Source organism: Mobula hypostoma, chromosome 14 (genome assembly GCF_963921235.1).
Source record: "Mobula hypostoma chromosome 14, sMobHyp1.1, whole genome shotgun sequence".
NCBI classification, from domain to species: domain Eukaryota; kingdom Metazoa; phylum Chordata; class Chondrichthyes; order Myliobatiformes; family Myliobatidae; genus Mobula; species Mobula hypostoma.
Window position 1 is genome coordinate 215748 of NC_086110.1, and position 17497 is coordinate 233244.

The 17497-nt window shown below is 45.9% G+C and overlaps 1 protein-coding gene across 2 annotated transcripts in view; it reads right to left on the reverse strand.

Annotated features, from left to right (window-relative positions):
* slc38a8a (solute carrier family 38 member 8a) overlaps window positions 1–17497 on the reverse strand; it is a 57406-nt gene that overhangs the window by 8207 nt on the left and 31702 nt on the right. For both annotated transcript variants that reach the window (XM_063067339.1, XM_063067338.1), the window contains exons 5-9: window positions 12681–12738; window positions 8204–8318; window positions 6754–6901; window positions 5947–6143; window positions 3391–3442 (exon numbers count right to left, since the gene is read on the reverse strand). In XM_063067339.1, coding sequence (XP_062923409.1) covers window positions 3391–3442; window positions 5947–6143; window positions 6754–6901; window positions 8204–8318; window positions 12681–12738 — 570 coding nt within the window. The remainder of the gene's footprint in view (window positions 1–3390; window positions 3443–5946; window positions 6144–6753; window positions 6902–8203; window positions 8319–12680; window positions 12739–17497) is intronic.

Consider the following 17497-nt stretch of genomic DNA (forward strand, 5'->3'; position numbering starts at 1 on the left):
CAAGTTGGCATAGCAGACACAAGAAAGAGGAAGTTTAACTTCTGGGCAGTTGCACTAAAGCAGTCCCTGTATGAATCTTAGATGTCGTGTTTGTGGTTTAGGCAACCTGAGGATAAGGGAAGGGGGCATGTCATGCTTTACAGACTGTACTATATTGTCACAGTTCTTTCACTGTGGGTTTTGCAGAGGCCCCTGTCTCCAATGGGAGAAGCTGCCTTACAAATAAAGTGACTCTGTCTGCTAGTTTGGTTTTCTCCAGTGTGAGAGAGGGGTGTGGCACTCAGGAACCTCAACGTTTTGGGAAGCATGTTGGGATGGTGTGTGGATTAGGAGCCTCTGAAAACTACAGTGCGGGGCTTGGGGGCTGGGCTCTTTCTCCTCACAATGATGATGGTTACAGGTGTAAGAGCAGCAGTAAAGCTGGATGATGAGCACAGGGCAGAAGCATTACTGCAGGTTGAAAGAGCATCACTGTTTATTACTGTAATGGGGTAGGGTGTTGGAGCAGATTGTCTCTCAAATAGAAAGATAGACTGGGGCAAAGCTGAAGGCACAAGATAGCACAGGCTTGGTCTTGAATGGTCTTCTCCTGTGTGTGGGGAGAGTCGTATAGAGATACAGCAGGCAAACAGGCCCTTTGGCCCAATCATGCATGGTAGCTAACCATAAACATGAGAAAGTCTGCAGAGCAACACACACAAACTGCTGGAGGAACTCAGCAGGTTAGGCAGCATCTGTAGAAATGAACAAACAGTCGATCTTATGGGTCAAGACCCTTCTTCACAACTGGAAAAAGGAAGGAAGCTGCTCCACGAGGCGAGGGAAGAGATTGCTGAGCCTCTGGCTAGGATCTTTATGTCCTCGTTGTCCACGGGAATGGTACCGGAGGATTGGAGGGAGGCGAATGTTGTCCCCTTGTTCAAAAAAGGTAGTAGGAATAGTCCAGGTAATTATAGACCGGTGAGCCTTACGTCTGTGGTGGGAATGCTTTTGGTAAAGATTCTTAGAGATAGGATCTGTGGGCATTTAGAGATTCATGGTCTGATCAGGGACATCAGCATGGCTTTGTGAAGGGCAGATCATGTCTAACAAGCCTGATAGAGTTCTTTGAGGTGGTGACCAGGCATATAGATGAGGGTAGTGCAGTGGATGTGATCTACATGGATTTTAGTAAGGTATTTGACAAGGTTCCACACAGTAGGCTTACTCAGAAAGTCAGAAGGCATGGGATCCAGGGAAGTTTGGCCAGGTGGATTCCGAATTGGCTTGCCTGCAGAAGGCAGAGGGTCGTGATGGAGGGAGTACGTTCATATTGGAGGATTGTGACTAGTGGTGTCCCACAAGGATCTGTTCTGGGACCTCTACTTTTCGTGATTTTTATTAACGACCTGGATGTTGGGGTAGCAGGGTGGGTTGTCAAGTTTGCAGACGACACAAAGGTTGGTGGTGTTGTAGATAGTGTAGAGGGTTGTTAAAGATTGCAGAGAGACATTGATAGGATGCAGAAGTGGGCTGAGAAGTGACAGATGGAGTTCAAAATGGAGAAGTGTGAGGTGGTACACTTTGGAAGGACAAACTCCAAGGCAGAGTACAAAGTAAATGGCAGGATACTTGGTAGTGTGGAAGAGCAGAGGGATCTGGGGGTACATGTCCACAGATCCCTGAAAATTACCTCACAGGTGGATAGAGTACTTAAGAAAGCTTATGGGGTGTTAGCTTTCATAAGTCGAGGGATAGAGTTTAAGAGTCGCAATGTAATGATGCAGCTCTATAAAACTCTGGTTAGGCCACACTTGGAGTATTGTTTCCAGTTCTGGTCACCTCACTATAGGAAGGATGTGGAAGCATTGGAAAGGGTACAGAGGAGATTTACCAGGATGCTGCCTGGTTTAAAGAGTATACATTATGATCAGAGATTAAGGGAGCTAGGGCTTTACTCTTTGGAGAGAAGGAGGATGAGAGGAGACATGATAGAGGTGTACAAGATAATAAGAGGAATAGATAGAGTGGATAGCCAGCGCCTCTTCCCCAGGGCACTACAGCTCAATACAAGAGGACATGGCTTTAAGGTAAGGGGTGGGAAGTTCAAGGGGGATATTAGAGGAAGGTTTTTTACTCAGAAAGTGGTTGGTGTGTGGAATGCACTGCCTGAGTCAGTGGTGAAGGCAGATACACTAGTGAAATTTAAGAGACTACTGGACAGGTATATGGAGGAATTTAATTTGGGGGCTTATATGGGAGGCAGGGTTTGAGAGTCGGCACAACATTTTGGGCCGAAAGGCCTGTACTGTGCTGTACTATTCTATATCTATAAGACGCCAGAAAGCTAGTCCCATTTGTTTGCACTTAGCCCATATAAAACCACTTCTGTGTACGTACCTGTATAAATGTCATTATTGTACCTCCCTCAAGCACATCATATGGACGCTGGTTCCACACACCCTCCACTGTCTGTGTGAAGAAGTTTCCCATTCAAGTATACTCTTTAGATTTTGATTCACTTTCCCTGGGAAAAAGACTGCATTAACACTGTCTCTCGCCCTTATTAACTTTACACTCCGCTATCAATTCTTCCCCCAGTCTCCTAGATTCCAATGATGCCAAGCCTCTCCCTAAAACTCAGATCCTCAAGTCCTGGCAACATTGCTGCCATACAGAGGATCAACATTGATACAGCTGCGGGAATGATTGCGAAGTGGGGTGGGGAGTGGTCCGATAGTAGCCCCGTGTTGTGTGAATGGAAGTCCGCTCTCTCCCAAGGAGAGCATTGCTATTTCCCCTCTGGCAAGGCTGGACATCCCCACTGGCCCTGGGGCATGGAGAAGCTGTTGGGAAGAAGATGGGGGGAGAGTCCTGGTCTGATTGGATCTACTGCTGTCTGAGTAAAAATCTTACCCCACACATCTCTTTTAAACTCTTTCCTCTCACTTAAAGCTATGGCCTCTAGTATTTGACATTTCTACCCTGGGAAAGAAAGTCTATCTATGCGTCCCTTTATTTTAAAAACCCCTATCAGGTGGTCCCTCAACCTCCAGTGCTCTAGAGAAAACAATCCAAGCTTGTCCAGCCTCTCGTTGTAGCTCACACTCTCCAATCCAAGCAGCATTCTGGTACATCGCTTTGTATCCTCTCCAAAGCCTGCACTGGAGTAAACACAACTGCACACAATTCTCCAAATACAGCCTAATCCAAGATTTGCGCATTTATAATTAGTGACTTGCAGAGTGATGGTTCACACCTGTCTCAAGTAACAGGCTTGTGCTGAGCCTGAGTGTGGGTTTATGCACCTCCGGGCTTTTGCTGCTAACCCCACCGGTACACATTTCCCAGAAGCAGGCCTCACTCCATCTGACCATGCTGCCAGAGGGAAACAGATGTGTTCCTCCTTACCTTGCTCTGACAGCGACACTCTCCCCCCGTACCACACTCAGCAGACACAGGCCTGTGGGAAGAAGACACATCCAGTTACACAGCTGAGCGTCTGCCCCAGACAGCAACAGGGACCCGCAGACAGCAAAGCAAAGCTGTGGGGGAGAGGGAGGCACGGCTGGTGGATCAGGATGTAGGAGGGAGGGGTCGCAGTGCTCCTAAGAGGGTAGGGAGGAGTGGAGGGATGAGCAGCTGGATGAGGAAGGAGTGTGGGAGAGGAAAAAAAGAACAGTGAGAGGAGGAGTTGAACGAGGAGGAAGAGGAGGGAGAAGGAATTGGGGCAAGGGAGGTGGAAGGAAGGAACAGTGGAAGGGGGAAAGAGGAGGAGAGGGAGGAGCAGGAAGTGTGGTACAGGAGGGAGATAAAGGAGAGAGTGAAGATGGCTGATGTGAGGGAAAAGGACTGGGAGACGGGGGAAAGAGGAGGAGGAAGAAAGGAAGGGGACAAAGAGGAAGAGATTGTTGAATCTTCTTCTTTGTCTGCTGCAAGGAAGTGTAAGGGTTGGGAGATGGACAAAAACTGTCTGAGGTTCATGGCAACACAACGGTTTGGGAGGGGGTCACGATGACATAACGGTTTGTGGGGTTCATGGCAACATAACAGTTTGGGAGGCCACGGCAACATAATCGTTTGGAGGGGGTCATGGTAACATAGTGGTCTGGGGGTAGATGGTAACAACAGTTTAGGGAATGACGGTAACATTACAGTTTGGGAGGGTTCACAGTAACATTACAGTTTGTGAGATGACAATAACATAACGGTTTGGGGGGGTCACAATGACATAACGGTCTGGGAAGGGTTACGGTAACATAATGTCTGGGGTGTCACGGCAACGTAACGGTCTGCGATGTCACGGTAACATAACAATCTGAGGTGTCACAATAACATAATGGTTTGGGGAGTCATGGTAACATAACATTTTGGAGGGGTCACAGTAACATTTCCGTTTGTGGGGTCATGATATCATAATGGTTTGGGGGTCACGGTAATGTAACGGTTTCGTGGGGTCATGATGACATAACGGTTTGTGGGGTCACGGTAACATAATGGTTTGGGGGTCACCATGACATAATGGTTTGGGGGTCACGATGACATAACGGTTTGGTGGGGTCACCATGACATAACGGTTTGGGGGTCACGGTAACATAATGGTTTGGGGGATCACGATGTCATAACGGTTTGGGGGGTTTCGGTAACATAGTTTGCGGGGGGTCATGGTAACAATGGTTTTGGGGGTCACTGTATAAAAATGGTCTGGGGTTCACAGTAACAATGGTTTCGGTGGTCACAGTATAATAACAGTTTGGGGATTCACAGTAACAATGGTTTTGGGGGTCACAGTATAATAACAGTTTGGGGGTTCACAGTAACGATGGTTATTGTGGTCACAGTATAATAACATTTTAGGGGTTCACAGTAACAATGGTTTTGGTAGTCACAATATAATAATGTTTAGGGGTTCACAGTAACAATGGTTTTGGGGGTCACAGTATAATAACAGTTTGGGGTGTCACAGTAACATAACAGTCGGGGGGTCACTGTAACATAGTAGTTTGGGGGCTACGGTAGCAACAGTGTTGGAGTTCACTGTAATTCCTTGGTTTGGGGAATCACAGTAACATTATGGTCTGGTATGGGCATGGTAACATAGCGGTCTGGGGGTATCACGGTAATATAACAATTGGTAGTGGTGTCACAGTATCATAACAGTTATTGTAATGCTTTGCAGTGCCATTTTTACAATGGTCTTCATTCCATTTCCTACACTGTCTCCAAGGAGTTTGTACATTCTCCCTGTGAGCACGTGACTTTCCTCCATGTGCTCCAGTTTCCTCCCACATTCCAGAGCCATGTGCGTTGCCTGTAGCAGGTGTGAGCATTGCCGTGTTGGCACCAGAAGCTTGGCGACATTTGCAGGCTGCCTCTGGCACTTCCTCGGACTGTGTTGGCCATTGATGGAAACAAGACCTTTCACTGTCTGTCTGGATGTACATGTGACAAATCTGTAATCTGTCCACCCCCTACCCAGCCCAGCACAGAACTTGGAGAGAAGGGCCCTGAGAGATGAACAGCAGATACAGTGGTATGTAAGAATTGCACTATGATGAGTCTCATGATTCAGGGAAGTAGATTTCGTTTGGAAATGAGGAGAATCTACTTTCCCCAGAGAGTAGGGAATCTGTAGAATTGTTTACCTGGAGAAGCCCTGGAGACTACCTCATGAAATATATTTAAGAAAAAGTTAATTAGATTTTTAATTTACAGAAGAATTAAATGTTATGGTGAAAAGCCTGGTGGGTAGAGCTGAGCCCACAAGACCGAGGCCCTGTCCTGCTCCTATCTCCTATGTTCAGCATAAGGTGATGGTTGGAAGGTGGGGAGAAGCAGGTGGACGGGATTGTTGCTTAGAGAGAATATTCCACTGGGGTGGATTAGGGAATCGCAGGGTGAGCGGGGCGTGGGTAATGTGAAGTCGTCATCCTCACCCTTCTGGATCGAGTTGTGTGACTGTCCTACCTGGGAAGAGGAAGATGAAGAAGGCACTGACTCCCCCGATGAGGCTGATGATCTTGGAGATGTCTGGGACAAAGAGGGAGGCCCCCAAGCTCGACAGGACCCAGCCGCTGGTCAGTAGCACCCTCTGTCTCCTTCTGCAAGCTGTCAACACTACAGAGCTGCTCCAGTACGTCACGCACAGCTCCTGAACCACAGACCTGCGTGAACGAAGAAGGCAGGCAAGTGAGTTTTGCGTCCACAGCCACCTGTTCCAGCATCTCAGCAGGAGTGTGGGGACAGGACACAGTGCAGCCTGACCAGTGGTTTATACAACTTTAACTTTTAGTCATTCCCAGAAGAGCAACTCCTTTGGTAACAAACCCAATCAGAAAATCTTGGCTAGTGGAAATATCCCAGCTGGCTTTACACTCGCCTGCAATATAACACCAAACACCAACCCTCAGCCCTCAAATCATAACAATGCGACCACTCTCAAATTGTCAGCACTCTGAGTACCGAGTGCAAGCATTGTGTTAGCTCTTTAATTATAAGGAGATGGGAGCGGGTGCTGGCAGCTATCCATCAAACCTCACCTTGTGCGGCTTCAGTAACGGGAGGGGGGGTGTAACGGGAGGGGGGTGCAGTTCTGGCGAGGGTATCACTGCTCCCTCCTGCGTTGTGATCAGTGATCACTGCCCCTCACATCATCTCCCCCAGCCCCTGCTGAAACCCTCTATGATCACTGCCCCTCACATCATCTCCCCCAGCCCCTGCTGAAACCCTCTATGAGAATCATGAATGGTAAGAGATTAGAAGAATTTGACCTACCTCCCCAAGTGCAGTACTATGGGATAGATGGTGATAATAGAGACACCAAAGAGCATCCTCCCAATGATAACAAGAACATCATCATCTGGGTATGACATCAAAATATCTGCTGCCACGTCTGTACCAAACGTCCAGTATCCATACATCCCTGAAACATACCACGACCATTACAAGGTTATGGAGATGTCGACTCTCATAATAGCAGCTCACAGAGACCTGGGTACAACCCTCACATCAGGTGCTGCCCTTGTGGGCTTTGCATGTTCTCCCTGTGACTGGAAGTTGAAGCCTGTTGTACTGTAAATGTTCGCCTGACCACAATGTTTTCTATAGTGGGTAGTATTTCGGTTTGTGCAGGCTGGCACAAGAAGTTAATGGTTGAAGAGAAGTAACTGTTCATGACCTAATGGTTTGAAACTTCAGGATTCTGTATCTTCTATCCAGTGGTAGCAGTAAGAAGATGGCATGGAGCAGATAGTGGGCATCTTTGATGACAAATGCTGCCTCTTTGAGACAGTGCCTTGTGTAGATAGTACCAATGGTGAGGAGGGACGTGTCGGTGATGTATTGGGCAAATTCCACTACTCTCAGCACTTTCTCATATTTTAATTGCCATGCTGGATCAGTGTAAGCAGTCAGAATACCTTTGACAGTGCAGCTATAAGACTTTGTGAGTGTGCTCAGTGAAGAGGCAAACCCCTTAACCAGTAAAAAGCTGGCGTGCCTTCTTTGTGACTGTAACTACATGCATGACTCAGGGCAGGTCATCAGATATGTTAATTCCCAGGAACTTGATGAATAGGTAGCAGGGCTTCAGGAAAGTAAAGAGTAGTTATTGGACTGATGGGACCACTCCCTGGGAGATAGCAGATACATGATGTGATGGCACAGTGGTGTAGTGTAGTGGTTAGCACAACACTTTACAGTACAGGATACCCTGCTTCAATTCCTGTCACTGCATGTAAAGTGATTGTACGTCCTCCTCTTGACAGTGCAGATTTCCTCAGGGTCACCCTGGTTTCCTCCCACAGTCCAAAGATGTGCAATTGGTAGGTTAATTGGTCATTGTAAATTCCCTGTAATTGGACAAGGATTAAATCGGGTGATTACTGGACAGCATGACTCTAAAGGCTGGGGTGGCCCATTCCGCACTGAATATCAAAGAACAAAATAAAAATAGGAAATAGAGGTTTCATTGTAATAACTAGCAGGATGAATGGAGTTTTGTAGTAATAACTAACTCAGGGTCTGATTCTTTTGAATGCGAGAAATCAGGAGGTGAGTGGGCCCTGCACTTTAATTCTGTGACAACTGTTGTTGGTCGGTGGATGACGTGGGCAAGTTTCTGTTAGTCTGTGTGGCACATCCACCTATCAAGGGAGCTGGGGCACGATGAAGCCTGCAGGTTGTGAGAAGATGTGGGTCCCTGGAGCCATGGCTGGCAGTTTACCTGTGACGGAATAAATGAGAAGACAAGCGAGCATGGAAAGGATGGAGATGAGGACCCAGTGTGAGAGCGACTTGTTCCGCATGCTGCTGTAGACGGCCACACTGGCCTCGTGGCACTGAAACAGAGACAGAAAGAGATCATTACAGGAGGGACCTCGAGGGTTAAAAGAAAGCTGGGAAAGTTTGTTACCTGGTTGATGATAGATGACATGATGACACAATGTCAGGAAAGGTTGAGTGAGCAAGGTCTTTTCACTCCGGAGCGGAGGACAAGAGGTGACTTGATAGAGGTACACAAGATGATGAGGGAAAGATCTAGTGGACAGCCAGAGCCTTTTTCACAATTGAAAACTGCAATACTGTAAATGGTATAATTTCAAATGATAGGAAGGAAGTATAATAGGGTTGTTGGAGGTAAACTATTTAGTCAGGGAAAGGTGAGTGCAGACACCACTCTATCAGGGGTAGAGGCAAATGCTTCAGGGACTTTTAAAAGACTCCTTTCAGTATAGGCATTGATGACAGAAAAACGGAGGGCTATGGAGGAGGGAAGAGTTTTATTGATCCTAGAATAGGTTAAAAGGCCAGCATAACATTGTGGGCTGAGGTGCCTGTATGATGCTGTGATGTTCTGCTGTATGTTCTAAGGTCATCTTAAGTGTCAAACTGCTGGGAAGGGTTGATGGGAAACAGGTCAATAGTGGAGGTAGTTTAAAGGTCATGCTGGAGAAAACAGGGTGCTACTTTGTTCAGGGAGGTGTTTAGATTCCAAGGCACAGTTAGTTGGAGCTGAGAAAAAGAAACAGAGTTTGGGATGTATGCAAAGTGCAGGAGAGCTGATTGCTGGCAAAGCAGATGGACATGACCATGAATTAGAACAGCTGCAGGGAGAGTGCTGGATAAGGCTCTGGTAAATGGCTTCTCCTACACAGCCGATGGGCTGCCTCAGAGAGGGAGCAGGGACACTCAGACAGTGAAAGAAGGCATGTGAGGAGAACTGGCTGATAGGGAGACACTACTGATAGATCACGACTCCTGGAAGGAGGCCAGGAGGGGGCTCTTACAAGGGAGAAGAGGAGAAGAGGGAGAAGGGAGGCAAGGAAGAGGAGGAGGAAGAACAGGGAAAGGGAAGGGGAGAGGAAGTGGAAGAAGGAGGGGTGAAGGGGGAAGGAATGGGGAGAGGAGGAGGGGACATATGGAGAAAGAGGAAGAGGGAGAAGGAGGAATGAAAGGGGAGGGGGAAGGAAAGAAATGAGGAGAGGTGAAAGAGGAGGAACTAGAAGGGGAAGAGAGGGTGCAAGAGGGAGCATAGAAGAAAGATGGGAAGGGGAGGAAACACAGGGTGAAGAGAGGGATTAACTAGTCAGGCAATTAGGGCAACCCTGCATAGATGAAACAAAGACCAAATACTATAACAATATCTGGGTTATGGATGAAGTCGTGGAAACCAAATGCAGATATACATCACAAATGTCACAGGTTGCTGGAAATTAGTTGAGTTTGTGGGGTACCTTTGAGCTCTGACTCAAAATGCACCCTTGTGTACACGGTCACAGGCCTAAATGAACCGATGTCTCCAAGACACTCCACACGTTCTGTGTTAGAGGTTTTCCTAGTGTGTTGTTTGATTTCAGCCATAATTAAGAGAGCAGCCAATTCACATAAGAAAGTCAGATTCAGGGCACAGATGTAACACACAAATTCTTCCAACAGTCTGTACTTTGAAACTTGTACCAAGTTCCCCCTTCCTAACTCCTCTCCCCAACCCACCTCTCCCCCAGGTAATGAGACTTGCCTGCCTGTTGAGGGAAGGGAGGGATGGTGTTGGGTTTTTGAGAAGGAACTTGCATTTATGTAGCATGTTGTGTAGGAGTTTTACTGTCCACAGAGGGTGAATGACTGGTTCCCGAGACCCACCTCTCTCCATGCTGCCTAGCCTGGGTAATGTTGATCTTTGCATCTGAATTGTACACCCATTGGGAGCCTGTGTCAAAATGGCCACTTATGTGTGATTTTTATCAGCAGGCTGAATGGGGTGAAAAGTGGAAAATGGAGTTTAATTTAGACAAGTGTCTAACATTTTGGACTCCCATGTCTTCCTTTGAATTAGTTTCATGGTTTGAAGATACATAACAGTGGTGACAAGGTATTTTGAAAATGAACCTGACATGGCTATCAACTTATTGAAGTGCAGAGAGACAACCAAACTAAAATAAGTGCAAGGAGGAATGGTGAGTAAAAATCACAGCCCAGCACATGCAGAGACTGTCAAGTTAAAAAAAAAGCAGGAAACAGAAGAATTCACAGGTATATAAACAGTACGTAGCAAGTGACGATAATCATAAAACACACAGAAATGGCTGGCTACATGGAAAAATTGACATGTTTGATTACACAAATGATAACTGGAATATGCATATTGAGCTAATTGAAAAGTAGTGAAAATGGAGCAGCCATGATGAAATCAATGGGCCGAATAGCCTAATTCTGCTCCTGTATCTGATGGTCTTGTGGACATTGGTATCAATGAAATTCAGCAATCACAAACCACATTGAGCTTGTGTGTGTTAAAAACAGAAGGATCAGCATTGTGGTGATGTGAGTGGCTGTGACAGCCACAAATTGATTGAGATCGATCCACAATTTGCATGCAATATCGCCTGCAATAGGGTCACCCGAAAGTGAACTAAGGAAGACATTTGATAATAGAACATAGCCCACAGAACACAGAAATCTACAGCACATTACAGGCCCTTCGATACATAATGTTGTGCCAACCACGTAACCTACTCTAGAATCTGCCTAGAACTTCCCCACTGCATGGCCCTCTATTTTTTTAAGCTCCACATATGTATCTAGCAGTCTCTTAAAAGACCCTATAGGTTCCACCTCTACCACCATCACTGTGTGAAAAACTTACTTCTGACATCCGCCTTGTACTTACTTCCAAGCACCTTAAAACTATGCCCCCTCAGGTTAGCCATTTCAGCCCTGGGAAAAAGCCTTTGGCTATCTACGTGATCAATGCCTCTCATCATCTTATACAACTCTATCAGGTCAGCTCTCATCCTCTATCGCTCCAAAGAGAAAAGATCAAGTTTACTTAATCTATTCTCATAAGGCATGCTCTCCAATCTAAGCAATATTTTTGTAAATCTCCTCTACACTATCCACATCCTTCCTGCAGTAAGGTGACCAAAACTGAGCACAATACTCCAAGTGAGGTCTAACTAAAGTTTCATATAGCTGTAACATTACCTCACGGCTCCTGATCTCAATGCTATATCATGGTTGATGAATGCCAACACATCATATACCTTCTTAACAACATTGTCAAGCTGCACAGCAGCTTTGAATATCCTATGGACATTGACCCCAATATCTCACTGATCCTCCACACCACCAAGACTCTTATCGTTGATATTATACTCTGTCTTCAAATTTGACCTACCAAAATGAACCACTTCACACTTACCTGGGTTGAACACCACCTGCCACTTCTCAGCCCAGTTCTGCGTGCTATCAATGTCCCGTTGTAACCTCTGACAACCTTCCTGACTATCCACAATACCCCCAGCCTTGGTGTCATCAGAAAACTTACTAACCCACTCTTCAACTACCTCATCCAGGTCATTTATAAAAATCACAAAGAGGAGGGGTCCCAGAATGGATTCCTGCTGAACACCACTGGTTACTGTCCTCCATGTAGAATATGAACCATCTACAACCACCCTTTGCCTTCTGTGGGCAAGTCAATTCTGGATCCACAAAGCAAGGTCTCCTTGGATCCCATGCTTCCTTACTGTTTGAATGGGGTACCTTATCAAACACCTTCCTGAACTCCATATACACTACATCCACTGCTCTACCTTCATCAATGTGCTTTGTTACATTCTCAAATAATTCAGTCAGGTTCATTAGGCATGACCTGCCCTTCACAAAGCAATGCTGACTATCCCTAATCAGACTACGTATCTCCAAATGTACATAAAGCCTGCCTTTCAGGATCATCTCCAACAACTTACCCACCACTGAAGTAAGACTCATTGGTCTATAATTTTCTGGGTTATCTCTACGCCCTTTCTAGAACAAGGGACCAACATTTGCAACCTTCCAATCCTCTGGTACTTATCCTGTCCTATTGATAATGCAAAAATGATAGCCAGATGCTTAGCAGTCTCCTCCCTCACTTCCCACAGTAGCCTGGGGTATATCTTATCCAGTCCTGGTGAATTATCCCTTTCAAAACTTCCAGCACATCCTCTTTTTTAATGAAGGTGACAGGCACAAACAAATGGATTCAGAGACGTACTGCAGGGAAACAGGCCATTCAGCCCAATTCATTCATGCCGGCCATGTTGTCTACCTGAGATAGTCCCACCTATCCATATAGCTCTGAACTTTTCCCATCTAGGCACCTGTCCAGATGTCCTTTGAATATTATAATTGTCCCTGCCTCCCCCACTCATCCTTCTTACCTGGAATCCAAAACAGATGGTTGGAAGCACAGTAAATATTGCCGTCCAAGAGGTGATGCTGTGGGAGACAGAGGGAGAGGTGCTTAGACCAGGGAAGGAGGCAGGGCCTAACAGGAGTACAATCATACTTCCTCCCCAGCCCCTGAAAGAAAGGCTGTTCCCTGGTGCGAGACTGACTTGTGAGCCACAATCACTCCAAACAGTAGCCTGAGGATGTGAATTTGGGGGCTTCTCTAATGTATCTCTTTCTATCATCTCCACTAGCAGGGCATTCCATGGCTCCACCACTCTCTGTGTGAAACACTTGCCTCTGATTTCCCCACCCCACCCCCAGACTTCCTTCAATCAGCTTAAAATTGTCTCAGTGGTTAAGAAGACATACGATGCATCGGCCTTCATCAACTGTGGGATTGAGCTTAAGAGCAGAGAGGTAATGTTACAGCTTTATAGGATCCAGGTCAGACCCCACTTGGAGCACTGTGCTCAGTTCTGGTCACCTCCTTACAGGAAGGATGTGGAAACTATAGAAAGGGTGCTGAGGAGATTTACAAAGATGTTGCCTGGATTGGGGAGCACGCCTTATGAGAATAGGTTGAATGAACTCAGCCTTTTCTCCTTTGAGGAACAGAGGATGAGAGGTGACCTGATAGAGATGTATAAGATGATGAGAGCCATTGATCATGTGGATAGTCAGAGGCTTTTCCCCAGGGCTGAAATGGCTAACAAGAGAGAGCACAGTTTTAAGGTACTTGGAAGTAGGTACAGGGGAGAGGTCAGGGATAATTTTTTTTACGCAGAGAGTGGTGAGTACGTGGGATGGGCTGCCAGCGACGATGGTGGAGGCAGATACGACAGGGTCTTTTAAGGGACTCCTGGATAGGTACATGGAGCTTAGAAAAATAGGAGGCTATGGGTAACCCTAGGTAATTTCTAAAGTAAGTACATGTTCAGCACAGCGTTATGGGCCAAAGGGCCTGTGTTGAGCTGTAGGTTTTCTCTGTTTTTATGTGTCTACATGGTGAGGTAGTTACACCCACGGTGCAGGACACGGGAGACAGGGTAACAGTCAGGAAGTGGAAAGAGGGTAAGGAGCCAGTGCAGAGTACCCCGTGGCCATTCCTCTCAACAACAGGTATATCAGTTTGGATATTGTTCAGGGCATGACAGTACAGAGGAAAGTTGCAGAGGTTGTGTCTCTGGCACTGAGCCTACATCTGTGACTCACAAGGAAAAGGGGGAGAAGATGTATACTGTGGTGACAGGGGATTTGCTAGTTAGGGGAATGGACTGGAGGTCCAGTATATGGAATAAGGTAGATGAATTTGCAGCACAGTTACAGATCGACAAGTATATTATTGTAGGCATTACTGAATCATGGCTGAAAGAAGATTATAGCTGGGAACTTAATGTCCAAGGATACACATTGTATAGAAAGGACAGGCAAGAAGGCAGAGGGGGCAGTGTTGCTCTGTTGGTAAAAAATGAAATTAGATCATTAGAAAGAGGAGACATAGGGTTGTAAGGGTTTGAATCATTGTTAATAGAGCTAAGGAAATGTAAGGGTAAGAAGTCCCTAATGGTAGTGTGACGAGAATACACATAAATTAAGATGTTTGCTGGCCTGGGCTTGCACCAGTGGCATCAGCAGTGGTCTGCCACCTGTCCTCAGGGGAGGGAGAGATAAGGCACACAATGAAGCAGCATTTGGAGGTGTCAATGAAGGAGCCATTAGTCTGGGTATTGTCAAGAGCGGCTCCCCCTTTGAACCCTGAACTGTTTGAAGTGATGGACAGACGATACCCCAGCAGGGGGATAAAAAGGGACAGGTTTGCTAAGGCAGGACACACACGACACCCGAGGTAACGAGACCCTGGAAGCGGTGCGCCTCTCACGAGTCGGTGGGAAGTATCGGACCATAAACGCACAGGGTGGAAAGGTACGATCAGCGGGAACCCGGTGTGTGTCCACCCTCGCTTGGGTGCCGGGTTCACTGCAGAGGATCGACCGCATCTGGAGGAGGGGTCACAGTCGGTGACCTCAGGTGACATCACAAAGGACCCGCCCGAAAGCTGCTTGTGAGCAATATCGCCAGTCTGTGAGTGGAAGCCGTTTCTGAATGATCAGTCGTTCTCTCTCTCCCTCCCCCCACATTGTCCATCGCCATGGCAACGATTACTGAGAACTGAACGAAATTGAACTGGACTTTGTGTCACTTTGAAATTGGTCATTACCCCTAGGCAACGATAGAGCTTGATTGATCCTGTTATCTTAATTCTGTGCACATGTGTGTTTATCATTGCTGAACTGTTGCATTTATTATCCTTTCGATTACTGTGTTGCTTGTTTCTTTAATAAAACTTTCTTAGTTCTAGTAATCCAGACTCCAACTGAGTGATCCATTTCTGCTGGTTTGGCAACCCAGTTACGGGGTACGTAACAGTAGTTATATGCAGATCCCCAAACTGTAGTAAGAATGTGGTCTACGAGTTACAATGGGAGATAGAAGATGCATTCCAAAAAGGCAATATTACAAGAGTCCTGGTGGTCTTCAATATGCAGGTAGATTAGGAAAATCAGGTTGGTGCTGGATTCCAGGAGGGGGAATTCTTGGAGTGCCTATGAGATGGCTTTTTAGAGCAGTTCATGGCTGAGTCCATTAGGGAATTAGCTATTCTGGACTGGGTGCTGTGTAATGCTCCAGAATTGAATCAAAAGCTTAAAGGAAAAGAACCCTTGGGGGACAAGTGATCATATACGATCAAATTCTCCCTGGCATTTGAGAAGGAGAAGCTAAATTCAAATGTATCACTGATACATTGGAGTGAAAGGAATTACAGAGGCATAAGAGAGGCGTTGGCCAGAATTGAATGGAAAAGAACACTGGCAGGGATGACGGCAGAGCAGAATGGCTCCAGCAAGCAAGTCGGAAGGCTCAGGACATGTACATCGCAAAGCGGAAGAAGTATTTTAAAGGAAAGATGACACAGCCATGGCTAACAAGAGATGTCAACACCAACATAAAAGACAAAGAAAGGTCAAATAATGGAGCAAAAATTAGTGGGAAGTTAGAGGATTGGAAAAATTTTAAAAATCAATAGAAGGCAACCAAAAAGTCATTAAGAAGCTAAAGATGGAATACGAAAGGAGCCCAGCCAATAATATTAAAGAGGATACCAAAAGTTTCTTCAGATACATAATATGTAAAAGAGAGGCAAAAGTGGATATCAGACCACTGGAAAATGATGCTGGAGAGGTAGTAATGGGAGACAACAAAACGGCAGAGGAACTGAATAAGTATCTTGCATCAGTCTTCACTGTGGAAGACACTAGCAGAATGGTGGAAGTTCCAGGTGTTAGGGGTCATGAAGTGTGTGAAATTACCTTAACTAGAGAGAAGGTTCTTGAGAAACTGAAAGCTCTGAAGGTAGAAATGTCACGTGGACCAGATGGTGTACACCACGGGGTTCTAAAAGAGGTGGCAGAAGAGATCGGGGAGCTATTAGTAATGATCTTTCAAGAATCACTAGATTCTGGAATGGTTCTAGGAGACTGGAAAATTGCAAATGTCACTCGAGAAGGGAGAGAGGAAGACGAAAGGAAACTACAGGCCAGTTAGTCTGACCTCAGTGGTTGGAAAGATGTTGGTCTCGATTATTAAGGATGAGGTCTCAAGGTACATGGAGCCACATGACAAAGTAGGCTGTGGTCTGCATGTTTTCCTCAAGGGAAAATATCAAGGGAACAAATCTGTTGGAATTCTTTGAAGAAATAACAAGCAGGATAGACAAAGGAGAATTGGTGGATGTTGTGTTTTTGGATTTTCAGAAGGCCTTTGACAAGGTGTCAAACATGAGGCTGCTTAGCAAGCTACGAGCTCATGATATTACAGAACATATTCTAGCATAGATAAAATAGTGGCTGATTGGCAGGAGATAAAGAGTGGGAATAAAGAGAGCCTTTTCTTGCTGGCTGCCAGTGACTAGTGGTGTTCCACGGTGGTCTGTGCTGGAACCGATTCTTTTTATGATATATGTCAATGATTTGGATGTTGGAATTGATGGCTTTTTGCAGACAATATGAAGATAGGTAGAGGGGCAGATAGTTTTGGAGAAATAGAGAGGCTACAGAAGGACTTAGACAAATTAGGAGAATGGACAAAGAAATGGCAGATGGAATACAGTGTTGGGAAGTGTATGGTCATGCAATTTGTTAGAAGAAGTGAAAGGTTTGACTATTTTCTAAATGGAGGGAAAATACAAAAAAAAACTGAGGTGCAAAGGGACTTAGGAGACCTTGTGCAGGGTTCCCCAGAGGTTAATCTGCAGGTTGAGTCTGCGGTGAGGAGCACCAATGCAATGTTAGCATTCATTTGAAGAGGACTAGAATATAAAAGCAAGGATGTAATGTTGAAACTTTATAAAGCACTGGTGAGGCCTCACTTGGAGTATTGTGAGCAGTTTTGGAACCCTTATCTTAGAAAGGGTGTGCTGAGACTGGAGAGGGTTCAAAGGGGGTTCAAAAAATGATTCCAAGATTGAATGGCTTGTCATATGAAGAGTGTTTGTTGGGTCGTGGCCTGTATTCACTGGAATTCAGAAGGATGAGGGGTGACCTCGTCAAATGGTGAGAGACTTTGATAAAGTGGACATGGATGTGGATGTTTCCTATGGTGGGAGAGACTAAGATTAGAGGATGCAGCCTCAGAATAGAGGGGCATCCTTTTAAAATGGAGGTGAGGAGGAACTTCTTTAGCCAGAGAGTGGTGAATCTGTGGAATTCTTTGCTACAGGCAACTGTGGAGGCCAAGTGTTTATGTA